This window comes from Ruditapes philippinarum, unplaced genomic scaffold (assembly GCF_026571515.1).
Source record: "Ruditapes philippinarum isolate M1 unplaced genomic scaffold, ASM2657151v2 ctg1448_1_1_1_1, whole genome shotgun sequence".
Taxonomy (NCBI): domain Eukaryota; kingdom Metazoa; phylum Mollusca; class Bivalvia; order Venerida; family Veneridae; genus Ruditapes; species Ruditapes philippinarum.
The window spans coordinates 52,157-70,569 of record NW_026862677.1 but is presented as its reverse complement, the minus strand read 5'-3'; the positions used below and the strand labels follow the sequence as shown (position 1 = coordinate 70,569).

General features: G+C 30.2%; 2 protein-coding genes across 2 annotated transcripts in view; one reads left to right on the top strand and one right to left on the bottom strand.

Annotated features, from left to right (window-relative positions):
* Positions 1–1,223: 1,223 nt before the first annotated feature.
* Positions 1,224–6,359, bottom strand: LOC132719854 (biogenesis of lysosome-related organelles complex 1 subunit 1-like). The gene is made up of 5 exons (XM_060703786.1): positions 6,170–6,359; positions 5,371–5,443; positions 4,502–4,634; positions 3,287–3,374; positions 1,224–2,805 (listed from the first exon to the last, which is right to left on the bottom strand). Exons 1-5 carry the CDS (start codon positions 6,228–6,230, stop codon positions 2,795–2,797), a joined length of 366 nt encoding a protein of 121 aa, XP_060559769.1. The 5' UTR covers positions 6,231–6,359; the 3' UTR covers positions 1,224–2,794.
* A 28-nt stretch (positions 6,360–6,387) lies between these two features.
* Positions 6,388–18,413, top strand: part of LOC132719852 (integrin alpha-PS1-like) — a gene marked incomplete at its 3' end in the record, with an annotated part of 61,815 nt that continues 49,789 nt past the window's right edge. The window contains 1 exon segment of the mRNA XM_060703785.1: positions 6,388–6,803. Within this exon segment, the coding sequence (XP_060559768.1) occupies positions 6,589–6,803 (215 nt within the window).

The following is an 18,413-nucleotide window of genomic DNA, read 5'->3' as shown; positions in this document are numbered from 1 at the left end:
GAAAGGAAAAGAAAATACTCAGAATTGAATTGAATATTGATTGATTGTGTGCAATTCTAAGTCCGATTTAAGTGGATAGCATTGCAGCCTTTTCATTTTGGGTCATTTTGCAAATTTGAAATAATTATTCTTGAAAAATGGTGCAAAAAAGGATCTGAAAATATGCACACAAGTTATTGGTCTAGATCTACATCAAATAATATACAAATTTCCGGAAAAATATTTCAAGTCACGTCATGTCAAAAAACCCTTTAATCCTATATTGGTTGCAAAAAAAAATGTACAAAAAAAAATGTAGAATTGCTATAAAGAACACATTAAGATAATTGTAAATTTTTTGCTCACTACGATTGCAGTATCCTTTAAAAAATTTTTTTATCTTTGTTCATTTCAGATTAGGATTTTGTTGAAATAGCATAACAAATATTATATTGTTGCAATCACAAGAGGTCAAGTAAATAACTTTCTTAAATTATAATTGGCGACCTTATGGAAATTTTCTTATATGTCATCATAATCATTATCTCTACAAGTAAACATTTCAGCAGGTCATGTTTACAGTCATTTACAAGTATTACCAGTATGCTATGGCTAGGGGTTGTTCCAATCTGACCTCACTGGTAAGTTCAACGGTTACATTATAAAGACAACATAATTATGAAAGTTTCCTGTTTCAACTACATATACTTGTGTTGTGCTTTACTGAAGTCTTTGTACATTAACCTAAGATAGAACCATTCAAGTCTTGGGAAGATCTATTCATAAGTTCATGAGAACAAGTCACTGAAAGGTTTTCTTTATTCAGCTTTATACTCTGAATAACTGAAGCAATTCTGAAATGGGGACCATACATGCATGTCTTATTACTTATAGAAATTTTAAGAGGGTGTAAGAAAGATGTTTATAGCTGCATGCATTGAGATGAGCCAAAATTTTCAATGACAAACTTGTGAAAAATGACACCATATTTCCACTGTGTGACTAGTGAAGTAAGGGCTATGTTGCATCTTTTGGCCTCTGTTGTAATTTACATGGAATGTAAATGCTGTATGCAATGTGTAAATTACTTTCATTGTTCATGTTATAGTATTTTACTTTTAAGTATGTTTTCAAAATTTTCATGAAAATTAGCATAAACTGGAGGCATGCTGCTTTAATTCAAGTATTTGTCTTTCCCAACAGCTTGTTGTTAAACTTTAAATCCAATAAACTAAGAAAACAACTTTACAGTTTTCATATATTTATTTGCATTTACATTTCAAAAATAAATAATACATAACATAATAGCATTTTATCATACAAACAAAATCAATTTCATATACACGTGTATCATTCAACAAAAAGTGTCCAATCTTAGTCTTTTTAGCAAAAAATATAACACACAAACATTAATATTAAAAAACAAGCATTCATTTTCTATATAATTAAATACATACTTTGTACTGTTGAAGAAAATGTAATATCTACATGCAACATTGGAAAATTGACATAATTGACCTTTGGTCTCACAATTATCAATTTTCTCAGGATGCAAGTACGTAGCAAAATACATCACCTCAGAAAGCTACTACAACATTATGTCACCTTAGTGCAGTAACTGGTTAACTCGTATTAAATTATATAAGGAGTCAACCCATTACTACATTAAGATGACAATAATATCCTTTTATTTTATACCTATAAAATTCTTAGACATAAAGAGATACAATCTACTGAACGTCTATCAGTTATTTTCACAAAATATAGCTGGCAAGAAATAATATTCATGAATGACGGATGAATGCATCATTTTTGTTGAAGAGGCCACACCCTACAAGGTATCTCTTCTCGATTCCAAAATCCTACATAATGCACAGCTAAAATGGGAACCAATAGAGAAAAATAATCCAGCATTTCTATATTTAAAACATTTTTGTCACTAACATAATACAGATATTTCTATCAATTGAAGGGCATAAGCGCTTCAAGATTTGCTTGAATTTTAGGGAGAAAATTTATAGGTATATAATAAATTAATATACTTAAGCCATCATCAAACAAATACAATATGCATGCTTAAACAGCATTTTATATAAAATTCTAACCAAATTCACTCCTTTTTCTTTATTAAATGAAGTAAGGGCCAAAATTTTACTCTAACATTCACAGTCATTTCTTTCGTTTCTCTTACATTTTTACTTTTAACTTCAAGAATCCTCCTTTATGTCGAGATGTAATGTACATTAACCCTCTTAACTGATGAAAAAAATGCTCTGATACCAAGTTAATGATTATTGTAATAAGAAAAAAAAATTATACGGGTTCTTGTTTTAAATTTGTGTTTGCATCCATTGTGAGCAAAAACAGATTGTGTATGCATTAAAATATAATATGTTTTTTCATCTTAAAATACGAAATCAAAAACAAAAGGAACAAAGTGCAATATGGATATTGCTTCCACACATACAATGGCTTCTTATATAAATTATAAGTCGTTCTCCCAGATGAATTTATACAAAAAGCATTCTATCAATGAAGACCAGAAAGTACATTTTGTATAATCATTTAAGCATATATATACATTTATATATTTTGTACAATACAAAGTTTGTGAGTAATTAGGAAATGTACATACAAATCCTTCTTTGTCTGATTTTAAGAGTTTTTTTTCAACCTTCAAAGTATCTTTGCAACTGTCTTTCCATAGCTTTAATATATCCAAAGTTGGGTTAACAGTCAAAGTATCTGTTCTCTGAACTATGTGATTTTCAACCATTACAACTAAAATATGTATCACAGATCTCTAGTCTTATGGCTAACTTTCATCTGAAAGAAAAAAATAAATGTTTAACATATTTCAGGTAGTCTTACTGCATTGCTTTCAAGTGCTATACAATGGTGACATTTTAGTCCATAAATGAACAGTGTTAAAATGACATAATTTCGGCTTTATTAAAAATGAAACATTGCAGCCTTATGAACGAAGTTGTAAATACTTACGCTATTAATTTGTAAGAAAAATTGACATAAGTGTTCATGAAAAATTGATTTATTGAGGAAGAGAACTTAAATTATAATAGAATATGTAGGTATATACAAGAAAAAAATATCTGAAAATAGGGAAATGTCTTTTTGTGCTTCAGATTAGAATATCTGCCATTGAGTACCTGTCCATGGGCAGGTCCCCTCAGGACAGATATTCCAATCTTAACTGCAACATGATAGATATTATTAGTCCATGAAAGACAGATATGTCTATTTAAGAAATTTAGCATGGTCGAGGTTAAAAAAACTTTGACTGACTTACTTCTTTTATATGTGTATTCCAGGGCACTTGATATAGTCCTCATATCTGTTTCAATACTTTTTGCCCAGTTTTCAACATCCCCTATTTCCTGTAAGTAAAGATAAAACAAACTGAAATACATAGATAATCACAGAGAACAAATATGTGAAGTTTCAACTCATACTATTCAGCAGCTTTGGAGATTATATCATAATCAACTTGCTTGCTTAAACTTAACCAAATTTTGACGGCACACCAACATTGACAAGAGTACAATAGCTCTCCCTATTCTTTGAACAGTCAAGCTATTAACAAATATTTTTGAATGGCAATGATCATAGTCTTAGAATCACTTGTCCCTATTTGTTGTGGGTTCAAATCTTACCAGAGACGTTTAATTCTTATAATGATGAAACTACCCTGGTATCAAACAAAAGGTAGATGATTTTTTTGGCATTCATGCAAGTGATTTTGGTATAATCTATCATTTGTCTATCATTCTCTACCAGTAAAGCTGGAAAGTTACCATAATAATCTTTACCATATTTCTTTTGACTTACAACCCAATCAAAACAGAACTATTACAGAACTTTTATAAAACATATTTAAAATCTTACAAAAAAAATGTAACATTCAGAAAATTGCCAACAACATGTAATGTTTCAGTACAATAATAATTATTGTAAATAATTATGCATCCTAGTTAATCATATTTATTGGAGCCCTATAGTAAAAGCAAGTTCATGTATCACATTTATTAATATTATAAAATACTTGTTCATATAAATGCTTCCAGTGTCTGACTCCCAGACTCACTAAATAAAGTGATGGAACCACATTCCAAGGATTGAACTGTTTGGTTAGCTCAATACCTAGAGCGTTGGACTGGGATTCGGACAACCCGAGTTCAATTCCCAAATGGTGCAAATCACTTTCGTTGAGATTGATCATAAAATCCTTTCTACTACCATTCACACTGTACCTCTGCTGTTGCATGTACAGAAGTTATCAGCTCCTTGCAAAAGTGAAGGCAACTAGTACTGGTAAACTGCTTGACAGCATATAACAGCATAGATGGGTAAACTGTGCTCTGGTAAATTCACTTTGGCTTACTGCCATGAAAACTACCACCACCACCACCATTCCATGGGTTGAAACGCAGATGCCTGTACAGTACAGTATGCCACCGCTATGTAAGTTTAATCATCATGAGTATGTGTCTATTATAAAGCAAACCTTTAAAGCTGTATTAAAATCCTCCACCAGTTTGAGCCACTGTGTTGTTTGCTTTGAAAACTGAGCAGCATTGGCTTGCAGAATCTTTGTTTCAGTATCCAGCTTTTTCTGGTTCACATATGCATTTGCCACTCTGAAAGAAATCAAGTCATTTTTTTTTTCTAATCACTCTAATAGACTCTTTGTTTCAAAAAAAGGTGACATATATATACACTTGAAACTCTGAAACAAATCAAATTAAATTACACTAAATTTTTGTTGGCTTATCAATTTATTTTCAATTACACATAATTATATAGAAATAAGAAATGGATCACTTTAGGATTATAAATAATATTAGCATTTAAGATAAGAAAAATCATTATTCTTGACTTGCTTATATTTTGAAAAATGTTATGATACATAAACATTTGTATTTGAACATTTTAATTGTTTTAATTCTTACAATGAATATCACTATTGTATAACAGATGTTTAACTGTACATGATAAAGCCTATAACATGTACTTGTACCTGTACAATCAAACTGGTTATAATTTTATTATCAATCTGTAAGCTTATGGTTTTATTATAAGTATAATTATGTCCAAATTAACCCTTAACCTGCTAAATATCCTAAATAGCCAAGTCCATCTTTAAATATGGATAAAATTATTCATCATTTAGGGATTTTTTTAAAATTTCACTGTAGGCACTGTTCACACAGTTCACAGTACTAACAGATTTTGAATAGCGACCAGTGCCTACAGTAGATATACCAGCTGATTCTGGTCTGCAGTGGTTGCATTGGTGGATTCAGTTGCCGCTAGCAGAATAAGACATAATTAAAATTATTTAATAAATCTTAAGTTTGTATTTAAGTTTCATACCCTATATTCAGGTGATCCACCAGGGAATGAGTTAGTGCAGATGCTGCAATTATTGCTTCTCTTTTCTTTTTCTCTGCAAACAAAAACAAGCAAACAAATAATGAAAAAATATCAATTTTTATGTGTTGATTTTCAGTTTAATTACTCAATATTGCTTTATAAGCAAGTAGTCTTTTCAACAGCAGTGAAAATAATGTCAGGCCTATGTCACTTAATAAAATCTTTTTTTTTAAACAAATTCTTTCAGTATCACAACATTCAACAACATCTATGCTTGACAGCGGGCTTGTCGTTTTTCATACTATCTTTTTTCAGTGTGTAGACATTAACAACGAGGAAGATTTCATTACATGTTTGAGTCTTGGACAGTGTCCCTGGATATTTTGCATGAGCCCCTAGGCCTAGCACTCAAATCAAATCAAAATTTATTTATTGTCGGTATACATATATAACATTTTACAAAAACATAAGCTATGTATAGCTTTTGACCGACATATTGTCGGTATTTGCAGGGCTACCTTCTTTTCATATTGTTGCGGGTGACTGTACATAAAGAATTAATCTCATTGGCCTGTTAAATGTCATGGCATGTCAGGGGTCCAGTACTTGTTTAATAGTTGGTGAAATCATGAAGTAGCACAAACAAATGGATAGGAAAAGTAATGGAAGGAACTGTCAAGGGGAAGAACAATCTAACTAAATTCTGGAAAATATTTTTTCACATCAAATTACCTTTGACCATGGATAAAGATATCTATCATAATAATTTTAAACTCGCGAAAACATGTGACAATTCTACCTTGTCTCTCTTTTCTCGCCGACTGTTTGGCTTGGTGTACTTTAATTAAGTTTGATAACATTTTCTTCGAATTCTTATTGCGATATGTTCTACTATTTAAAATATATTTTCCATTTACATGTCACATCTTTGTCTTGTTGACATTTTTCCCCGGAAGTAACTAGCTAAGTTGACGCCCTCTGCGACATTGTCAAAGGGAGACAACTCTTGCTAAAACACATATTTTCAGGAGCGTGTAGTGTCATTGAACACAATACAATGCGATTGTATCCTCAGTGTGTTGGATAATTTAAATCAAATAAGTATTATTGCATAATTTTTTGTTCTTATATGCTTGAAATATATTTTATGTGGAGCTGAAAATTAATCTTATTTTTGCTCGTGAACAGGTGCGACACTAAATTGTCACCTAACAGATAATGGCGGAGTGTCCTAATATAAATTTATTACACACCTGTGTAATTTTATGTATACATTTAGTGACAGTTTTAGGATTTAATTTAGACACTGTTATTCCAGTGATTAAAGAAGGACCGGATAATAGTTATTTTGGATTTTCTGTCGCACAACATCAGGAATTAAAGAGATTACCAGGAGCACAAAATTTCGACAAAAGTAGTGTTATTGGAAATTAGTAAGTATTAATCAAATTAAAAAAAGGTTATAAAATGAAAATTTAAAATTAATGCATAAAATGTTCACTGGGGAAAATGCTTTTTATAAAATACAGGTAAATCTTACCTGTAATTTAATTATTCAGGTATCTTTAAAGAAATAGTTGAAAGAAATACTAAACATTGTTTGTTTTAAGATATTTAGTTACACAAAGAGATTTTTAGGTTTTGTAGTGAAGCATTCTGGCATTGGAAGAAAACTGATATTAATACTATTAAAAATCGAACATTTGAAGAAACCTTTAAGTTCTATTTCAAGCCCCTGAAGAAATAAAGGCATATATATAGTCAGGAATTTGGAGGTTACGTACCACTGCATAAATGTACCATTTTTGGAGGTTACGTACCACTATAGAAATATATAATAAAGTGATAATAAGGGATAAGGTGTGAAACTATATCACGTTTATTGTTCAAATTCGCGCATTAATTGTATTTTGTAATGAGATTAAATATGTATGAATATATAAGAATAAACAACAAACCGCAATTAACGATAATAACAAGTTTTATTTACAACACCAAACTTAAAATAATTAATAACACTAATATAATTACACGCACTAAACTGAAATGAACAGTACAATGAAACAAACCACAGCTAATATATAAAAAAACAAACATTTTTTTTTCATTTATAGTATTATTGTTTTATTTATACGCATTTAACTGAAATTAACTGAATAAACAAAATAATCAAAAGCAATAATAATATGCATGTTAATATACCGGACAAAATTACTTACCTTGAATAAAAAAAACTAAACAAGCGTTACATATTTTATCATTTATACATTACATTAAGTTTCATTTACACGTTAACTGAACCGTGCATAAAATGAAAATAACAATAATTATGTTACACGCTCTGAAATGAAACAACAATACACAATTAACAAGTATTTTTAAAAATATGTGCCAGCCGTTGCTCGACTTCCATCATGTCAGCTACAGCACTCGTAGTGCCGTGTAACATTGCTGGAACTTAAAGGTGGTCTACTTCTTATTGCGAGTTGTCAACAACCTGAAATTAAATATTAATAAGTTTTCTTATTAAGAAAGAAATTATGCATGCTTGCTTTCTGTAAAAGTTGATCGCCGCAAAATTTCATTTTAAAAAATCAGTATTACTTAACGGAGACTTGCAATTATAAATCAGTGTATTCACTCATATGTCAATAGTTTGCAATTTGTTTGTGATTTGTTAGATTACTCATTTCTGAATGTGTGATAATCATACATAGATATCGGTAAAACGTTTGCATTTATATTAATTGCTCTTATGTGATTTTTAAAAAGTAATATTAAAGTTATAATTCGGTCCTTTTTTTATAATTGTTATGCTCTATATTATTTGTATTTTATATAAATTATATATATGGTACGTATCCTCCAAAATATATAAGTGGTACGTAACCTCCAAAAATGGTACGTAACCTCCTGGTACGTATCCTCCGTGGTACGTAACCTCCAGTAATCTATAGTCAAGCATACTGATAATTATGCACTCCCCCATTAATTGATCTTGATGTGGTGTAGCAGTTCCCTGGGGTATGAGCAGAGTTCTGTCTTTGCAATGACAATGACAGAATGAAATATAATTATATTAACATAATAATTATTGTAATTTTCTTCCCTCTATGAGGGCAGCATATTTTTTGACCATGCATTGATTTCCCATTCATATTATGTTTTTACTTCCTAAAAATGATTTTTAAACATTCCCCTTATGATATACCAAACGGATACCATTGCATGTTTATATATGGTATACTTTCACTGTAATCAGCATACTGTCTTATCAATAGTACTATAAACTAATGTGTAAGTACAATCTTATCATGACCTGTTAAAGTACAAATTGATTTAAATTATGATAAAATGTTTTGTTAATTAATGATTATCATGTATACAAAAGTTTCTGAAAATCTCCTTTTTATAGATTTTATCAGCCTGTTTTTATGATATTTGTTATTTTCTTTTTACCTGCTGTATATTCACTGGAGTGTTGAAATACATTTGCATAAGCTACACCTAGTTTGAAACTTATCAAGCTGAGCTTAAGAATTGATGGAGAATGCAGTTAAAATAAGTGAAGCAGCATGGGGGCAGTGAGGAAGAATTAAGCCATTGAAAAATATCTCTTAAATGTCATATAAATCTATTACTGTAATACCATATGATACCTAAGTAGAATAGACCCTTTCTGTTGATGCTGTAAAGCCCACTGTTAAGGAAATTTGATGGGAGAAACTGTTCATTGTTGAAAGATTCATGAATAAGATATAAATCAAGAAATTTTGCACATGATGTTATTCATTGAAATGGTAAAAGTGACATGGTTTGTAACTTGTATTGCAAATTTTGTTGTTTAAATTCAAGTTATGTTGTAAAAAAGATATTAATTTTATATGAAATACAGCCAGCCAATCCTGATATTTAAGTAGTATTTAGAACTAATTTTGTTCCAGTGTTATGAAAATTTCAACAACACTAAAGAAAACAAGAATTACTGCTGTACTGGATTTACTTTGGAAGGCAATAATTTTATTTTAACATTTCAAATGTTTTTTTTAGTTAAACATTTAGAAGAAAAAAGAGTGACATTCAATATTTCAAATGTTGGACAAATATTTAATAAAAGAGCTAAAAATGTAAAAGATACATGATGATGATATTACATGACATATTGTATACATAAATGTGAGTAAAACCCAGGAAAAAAATTGTCCTGAAATTTGAAAATTGTAAATAAATTTAATTTAAGTGTTACAAAAGTACAATCATTATAAATGCACATGTCTTCTTTTTTTCCCTATTCCATTGATCAGTTTTCCATAATAAATGATTTTTTTTTATAAGTTTTACTTTTTTATCATCTCGCATTCTCTTTTGTATGTTTTCTAGAATAGAAATTGAATTGTCTGAGTTTATTTTACATAGACTGTGCACAGCAATTGTTCCCATACCATGCATTCAGAATACCTATATAATATGTGCCAATAATGACAGGTCTATAGTAGATACAAAAAATGTGTGTATATAACCTTGGTTTTCTCTGTGAATTAAGTTAGGGCTATACAACAGAATGTTATAATTCTCCAGAGAGTATAAGGACCAAAATTATTGTAATTTCATCAATTGACTGTAATCTAAATGCGGTCATTGGAGTAATTTTACTGTTCTTTTTTTTTACCAGAGTTAATATGAAAAAAAATGAATATATTGATAATACTTAATAGAAATGGTTACCCAAAATGTTAATTTAATTATGTTAGTTGTAATGTTTGTAGCAGTGCTTCAGCAAACAAAGCATCCCTCATGGCTTTATAGTAAGTTAAAACATTAAGAGAGACTTCAAATTACTGTTACACTTTGACTGACAATAATAATTAATAATTAAAAGACTTGGCTTTTACATGCAGTTCTTACTGTAGAATCTAAGAAACACATTCAATTGTCGCAGCCTTATGTTTAATTAGACCTTAAAGTATTCAACACAGAATCATTTAAAGGGACTCCATTAAGATTTTTGTTATGACGGGACTTGAAAATGATCAATGTTCCATTTGTTGTAGGCCTGGACCAATAACTTGTGTGCAGATTTTCAGATCATTTTACTCACTCTGTTTTCCCACCCAAAAATTGAAAAAGCATTGAAATCGGCCTTAGAATTAATAGCACAAAAATACCATTTTCAAGTTATTTCTGAGTATATTTCTTTACTATCTTTCACATATCTGTCTTTATTAAGTGTTCCAGCTGATCTATGCAAGAAATTTCAATATCTAGGTTTTAAGACTTTTGGACCAGACAATGGAACCCCTTTAACTGTTGTTACATGTAACTGTTACAAATTTTTACATTATTTTTATATATTATTTATTGCCTATTTAGAATTTGTGAAAAAGGGTGATGTATAGAGACAAGGAAATTGTTTATTTACTTTATAAACATGATAAATAAACTACGTAAAAAAAACCAACTAGAACAGTAAAGTGGATAAGATAGAGTAGGCCATTGTTCTCGAGAATACAAAGACTCGATTTCATGTTAATCATTCATGATTAATCCCCCATTAATGTTATCTGGTAGTTAAGACTTTAATGGAGTACTGGTGACCTATTGTCATGGTAATGAAACCATGCAGTTTGATTAGTTGGTCAGAATTATCTAGCAACATGAGCTTGTTCTAGATAAAGCCACTTTTCATATGTGGGAAATGTGTCGGTTTGTATATTAATGGATTGGATTGGTATCTACCCACCTTACACAATGTAATTTTTTGCCTTGTAATATATAGTTACTACTTGTGAATAGGCATTTTTAATGACGAGACATAATGTTTTTTTTTTCCAATTGTGAATTAGAATAAAAAATCCCAATTATTGCCTGCATTACATGTAATATCATGATATATGTACATTCAAATTTGTTGTTGATTTTCTGTGAAAAAGAATATCTGTTCAAAAGGAAATCTCTCAAAATTACTTAATTATGATACATATACAAGAAAATAGAAATACAGAGGGTATTGAATCTTAGAAGCTATTCTCTTAAACCATCATGGGTTCAATTGTTTCTATTAGTTACTTGAAAATTCCTAATTTGGACGTTTAAGAACACATTTTTCATTAATTCAGACAGTGTCCATGAAGGTGGCATTCCCCAAACGGGGCTGGTATAGACACTTCACAGTGTGCTATCATTAAGTTAGAATACTTGGATATAATTAGAATTTAACCTTTAACCTTACTTGTGTTGTTTTAAAGCAGGTTTCCCTTAAAATCAGTTTTTAAGTGAATTTTATACATATCGTAACATGTTCATAAGAATTAACCTAATTCAAATGTTTAAAGGGTAAATTTCAAGGCTCTTAGATGGTTTGGCATCAGAAACAGATGATTATCTTCATTTAGCCTAAGTGCTTAGTTCATATCAAAAAGAACCATAAAAATGGCAGTATTTGTGATATTATCATAGCATAATAACAAGTGAATCAATAGTAATTGTTTATTCGCTGACTGCACTTGGCCCACTGATGTTTACTGGTTCCAGTTATCATACTTAGGAAGGATATTATATGAGGCTGCTGAAATTTATTGTCTTTTTTTTCTCGGCATCGCAAAAGAAAAAAATGCTAGATAATGCTGAGTCAGCCGGTTTGTAGTTATGTCATGATTAAATTATGACTCATACCTCAAGCTAAAAAAATTTCACATTATGTACCAGTATCTTCTTGAATATTATCATGTCCTTTTTTCTTACACACTCAATCTAAATGGGAGATTTTGATGTGATGAAAATTAACCCTGAAATCTCTTGAAGTTGTCAAGCTTCCAATTTTTAAGGACTGTTCTTTATCCATTTTGACTTTTAGGTTATTAAGATGAAAATTTGTAGCTTCTCATCCAACAGTTAATATATCTTCACTAAGTCTGATTGTATTGATGTGCAGGTTGGACTGGCTCAATTTATTGCAATGAACAGGACTGGTAACAATTAAAGGTTAATGAGTAACTTTTTGGATACTAATAAAAGTACACTTTAAAAAAAAAAACAATGAGAAATAAAAATAAATGCATTTCTGAGGCATGATGGGCCTTTAAAAAGAAACATCATTCCTTGTTTGCCCATTTTTTTTACACCCAGGTTGAGGCAATGTTAATAAATCATACAATTGTCAGCACGGCTCCATAATAATGCAAATTGTGCAATTTTCTGCTGTCATGAAAATTCAGGGAATATGACAAATTGGAAAAAGGAAAGTTATTGATTATAATAAATGAACATACAAGCACATGAAATTTCGTCTCCTAAGCATATTAATTTCTTGAAATGCTGGAAAAAAATTACTCTTTTAAAATCTTCCTTTGTAGTTCAGCAACATCAATGAAAAGCATAAATATTCCCTTCTTAATATGTAATCTATTTCTATATTCTTGTTGAGGAAATTTCTTAAGTTTGCAAAAAGAAATGGCATGGCTATTTCTGTCTAAGTGACTAAATTAAGTCATAATTTTAGTTGTTTCCTCAGATACAAATGTATTTACAAAAGTCATTGTTCTGTTTAAACAGGCATTTTAGACAGATGTTTAATAATGACATTAAAGCAGATGTTTACTGACCTAATAAAGGCACTAAACGGATCAATTGCAAGTCAAATAAAATCAATTTGTTCCACAGCAAAGTGTTTTCAATAAGACTATTAGAAAAAAAAATGGATTTTGGGACAAATTTTGATTCAGTGGGTGGGGGTGCAGAAGAAATGCTATTAAATTATGCATTTTTTTTGCGTGGCAATTTTGTGTCTTGTCGATTGTTCAAGTGGGTGGCGTGCAAAAGAAATGTTATAAAATATGGAATTTATTTGCAGGTCAATTTTTATGTCTTGTCAATTGCGATGTAATATGTTTGATCAGTGACATAATGGACATGACATTAGAATTCTCTTGAACTTTGAAGTGCTCTGGCATTGTACATTGTACTCATCTCTAGCACAATCATGTATATGTATAATGTGGCACTAATAGTACATTATGCCAGCCTACACTTAATTCCTTATTATAATGCAGTCCACGCCTTTAATCCTGCAAGCCATTTTGGTAAAAAGTACATAGTCCAGTTTAGATAATTTTGCGTCGTAAAATTGCTGAAAAAGGAAAAAATACTTGTTTCCTTTTGAAACCTTCTCATGCTCTTTTGGCATACTGTAGTATTTTGAATTGTGCAAAATGCAAATATCATTCAAAGCATAAAAATACATAAAAATTTGACAATAAAATCGGTGGAAACATCTGTCTGAATGCTGGAATGAACTCCAGCAAATAAGCCGGGGAATTTCAGTTCCATTGGGATTTCTTTTTAAAGATTGGGAAAAAATAAGCATATTCGCCATTGGGTATTGGTCTGGTAATCTGACCCGTGGTGATACTGGGAAAATGCATGCTTAATAATGTCCAGCCATAAATACTCTGTAAATGGATGCTGACTGTTAATGCGTTTATGTTGAATTAATGCGCAATAAATGCATGACCGTGCAATAAATGCACGACAGTTCAAATTCATAAATCATAACATGATGTACTTTAGATAGATTTAGATGTTTGATATTTCAGTCACGTTTTTGTACTTACATGTACTTCTGTGATATTAGTACCTAATTACTTTAAATGACAAGGAAGTCTGATTATTTTTCCTTGAATACTCATCTTTTTTAATTGTTTATAAATAACAAAAGCAGAAAACAATAAAAAAGTGAAAGTGACTCTCAACACTTAAATCATAATAACTTGTCCACTATGAATGTGATAGAAATTTTCTTTACCTTGTATTTTCCTAATACATGTATATACCGTAAACATAAAATTCAAAATATTTGTAAAGTTTGTTCTATTTGAATTGTCTTGATAATGCATCAATTTAATGTCCAATAAGCTTTCTTTAGTAAGTTACAAAATGACTGTACACATTGAAAATATTAATAACTTATAATTGAATGTAATCATATTGAAGTTAAGCAAAATGAATCCACCTTCATTCTTTTAAGTTTTAGCCATGCAGTTAATGCCAGAGATAACATGGTGTTCACCAATGTAACAGTGGGGATTGATTCCTCCATCAATGCAATTTTTTTGAGGAATCAGTCCCCACTGTGAATAACCAATGTACCTGATATTCACAGTGGGGACTACATTTTCAGAGGAATCAATCCCTTCTGTAAATAACCAATGTACCGGAAATTATTCACAGTGGGGATTGATTCCTTCAAAAAACTCCATAAAACTAAAATGTCATCATAAAGCTGTAGCCATTATGTAAAGTTACATTTTAGGATGGTATTAATTGCTTAATTTCTTGTGGCAGACCAGCCAGTCTATGATCATTATAATTATTAATATAATTACACTTGTACATATATTTTATATATAAATATCAAATAACATAATAAATTACAATTTTTTAAGAATTGGAAGCAAAATACATGACTCATTCATATGTGGCCAGTCACACTTTTATAAACCATAGTTTTATAATGATACTAGACATTCATTGGTGTGCCAGCAAAATATTGACTAAAAAAACGAAACAAAATTGTAGAGAGAAAAATCATTTAGGCACCCGACAGTTATATAAGAATAAATTAAAGCATGCTGTTTTATTACATTTATATGTGCGCTATTACTTGAAATGATGAGGGCTCTTGAAAAACAGTTAACTGCAAAAATGTGAAGGATTATAATGTAAAATTTATCTGGAACTTCTTACACATTGCTGATAAGCCTGTGATAGGCTTTTCCACTTTGCTTACATTGTTTTGTAGGTGTGTCATTCTGCTGCAAATGAATTGGAATGTTTGTACAAATACTCCAGTGTTAATGTAAATAAGGTAGAATGAATAATTTGAGACTAAAATAATACATTTTAAGTCTGTTAATCACAAATGTCAGTATTTTTCAGCTATAAGGAGTCAGGGTTTGTTAATGTAACCTGGTGAAAGATGCTACTTAAATTTCTGCATTTTTGATGTTGACTCATTATGACCCTTAAGTCACTGAATAATGCCTTTTTTCTGTATAAGTGTCATAACTTTTGAATATATTTACATTTAATTATTCATTATTAAGAAATATGAGGTCTTGAGAATGTATGAGGTCTTAAGAATGTATAAATTATTTTTTTCTATGGTAAAATATATATAAAATTTGCTCTCCTAAGCAGAATTAGAAATGAATGATCAAGCTCATGAATCACCTGCTCATTGTTAATACTGTATTGTGCTCACAGTAAAGGTCTAGAGTTCACAGTGTCCAGCTCTGGTATTTGCAGACCTGCATGAGGTTGAAGGTTTGAGCCATATAGATGACTGGGCTATTAATACGGAAAATCATTTGAAATAGGCTGTGAAATTACTTTCTGTCCCGTTGAAATGGCATCAATGTCCTTATGAGTTATTTCTGCTCTCAGTTAATTAATAAATTAATTACATTTCGTTAAGTGAACTACAAGTACAGTATTGCAGCAGGATGAGTTGAAATTATAAGCTGCTTGTCCTTATTAGGACGACTCTGGCTGCCTGTCCTGTAGGACAAGTTGCTCCCAAAATATTTGTCAAGCTCTGCAAAGTATTCATGCAGTTTTAATACAGTTTTAAATCAAACGACATTAATGAAGGAATTTATTTATGAATTTAGAAAAAAAATGGTCAAAATGCTATAATATTTACATTGTAAGGTAAAAAACAGTTTACTGTATTAAAGCCAAATAGCATGGCAAGTTTGATTTCATATAGTAATAAATCCCACCACCATATTGATGCGGTTGTCCAATTTGTCACAGGTACCATAAAAATATAAATGGGTGACTGAATTCATGGTGTAGAAGATATAACAATAACTGGGCTATATGTTTTTTATGGAAATTTTGACATATTGGAATGGGAAATATATTGCCATTTAACAAGAACAGTAAAATATGGTGCGATTTATGTATGTGTATAAACCATTTTTTATCCTACTTTAATAGTAAATTGCTGGGGAAGTAAGTACCATGGCAGTGTACTAAATTACAATAAAATATATTGGGATACATTATAAACAGTGTGAAAATGATAGCTTGGACAGGTTTTTGCTCGTTTGATAAAAGCCTATATTAAAAGTCTGTCCCTTTGGCCTTTTCAGGGCTTATTGTTTCCTTCTATAGCAGGGGCAGTGATAGGGCTGCTTCCCCAAAGAAAAATTCTTTAAAATCATGCAGTTTTCCCCAAAAATTGAATTTGTATCAAGATTTTTCTTTTTCTTTTGCAAATATATCATGCAAATTTACCCCAAAACTTTCATGTGATGAAAGACAAAAATATGTGCATTTTTAATAAAGAATTTAAATATCTCAATGTAAATATTATTTATATTTTAATTGTTCAAAAGTTTAGACAAGTCTGAATTTAGATGGTTCTTTAGGTTACTTAAAACCACAGCAAACAATCGGTCTTAAAAGCAAAAATTAGATTTTCCGTAATTTTTATGTTGTTTTTCTGAAATTTACTAAAAGTATTTTATGGTGAGTAGATAAAGAAATATTTTCACTTCAAGCCAGATGGTTTTATTACATTGTTTAATTCATAGTATATTATGTGGTTTAAGTAAAACTAGATGTTTATATATTTATATATATAATTTTTTCGTACACTTTGGTATGTATAGTGACACCAGTATAACAATATATGTCTGAACTTTAAAATACGAGGAGTGACAGGGTTCATTATGTATGCATTATTACTCCTTATGAATGACAAAATAGAAGTATTTTTTTTTCTTCTGGCAGTTTAGAGTATCAGTCCTTAAAATTGCGGTTTTGTTATGACGTGCATTTTAAAAAAATGTGGTAATTGTATAATAGTAAATGAGATATCATATGATTTTAGATTTAAATGCAGATAATTATTCACACACACACGCATGATTACATCAGTAAGGCTTGTTTGTTATTTATATATGCCGTTAATTATCTTTATTTTGTTATGTAATTTTTAGAAAACATGTAAACCACATTCAACAGTGAAGGTTATCAGTTTTATTGTAGAGCCGGTGATTTCAAAACCTTTATGGTTTTTGGTTAGAATTGAATCAGTATTATGAGTTAGGATTTTTTTAAAAGCTTTATATTCCTTACAGGATCATTGAATTCTGTTATTAATTATATGAATATATAAGTTGAAATTGAAGAAAAATAATTATTTTTATTTATAGGACTAAATAACATGGTTAGCTACTATGATAGAAGTCAGGCCAGTCCCAGGTTCAAATAATGCTGACATTTAGAAGCTCAATGTTTGAATTAATTGTAGGTGAAATTTCTTAAAGTTCAAATTTGCAGACTGTTTAAATCGCAGGTGACCGTCCTGTGTGGCTTGTTGATCTTTGTTCCCACTGTTATCTGCTCACATTGTTCTGCAACATTCATTTCCTGGTTGTAACTGTATTGTATATATATATCCAGTTTGTTTGTTTAATTCTTGTTTAAGAGTTTCAAATGCCTCGGTTATTATGATTAGACCTTGGCATCGATGTAATTATTGAGAAAATGATAACTAGTTTATTACATGCAGAAGACGGTATTTACAAGTGGGGCATATTATATAATTATATATGATCTTTGCCAAGCTATGCTACTTGGCTGCCAAATTTTGATGACTTGTTAATTATATGTTACCTTGGTAGGATTATTGCAGTATCAGCAATTAATTATGAACTTTATCTGACCTATACTGATTTCTTTTGTCTCCATTTATTGGGTTTCTTTATTGTCAAATAGCATGATTTTACAACAAATGAAGGGCAGTGTAAGATTGCTATTTCTTTATGACCATGCATGGACCTGGGATTTTTTTTCACCATGGGGGGGTACAATATATTTCAGCAAGGGGTAATGCAAGGAAGAATGACCTTGTACTTACTGAGTTTTTTTAAAGGGATGCACGAGTCAAATTCTGTTGATGTTCACAAGTATTTGGGTGATTTTGATTTTGTGATTTTACGTTTTGTAAGTTGATATTCAAATCTCAGAGGCAT

Excerpts from the sequence above, each read along its gene's own strand:
- LOC132719854 (XM_060703786.1), bottom strand. The coding sequence starts at position 6,230 with ATGTTATCAAACTTAATTAAAGTACACCAAGCCAAACAGTCGGCGAGA. Across the intron at positions 4,635-5,370 it reads GTGGATCACCTGAATATAGG|AGTGGCAAATGCATATGTGA; the intron begins GTATGAAACTTA and ends GATTTCTTTCAG. Across the intron at positions 3,375-4,501 it reads ATTTTAATACAGCTTTAAAG|GAAATAGGGGATGTTGAAAA; the intron begins GTTTGCTTTATA and ends CTTTACTTACAG.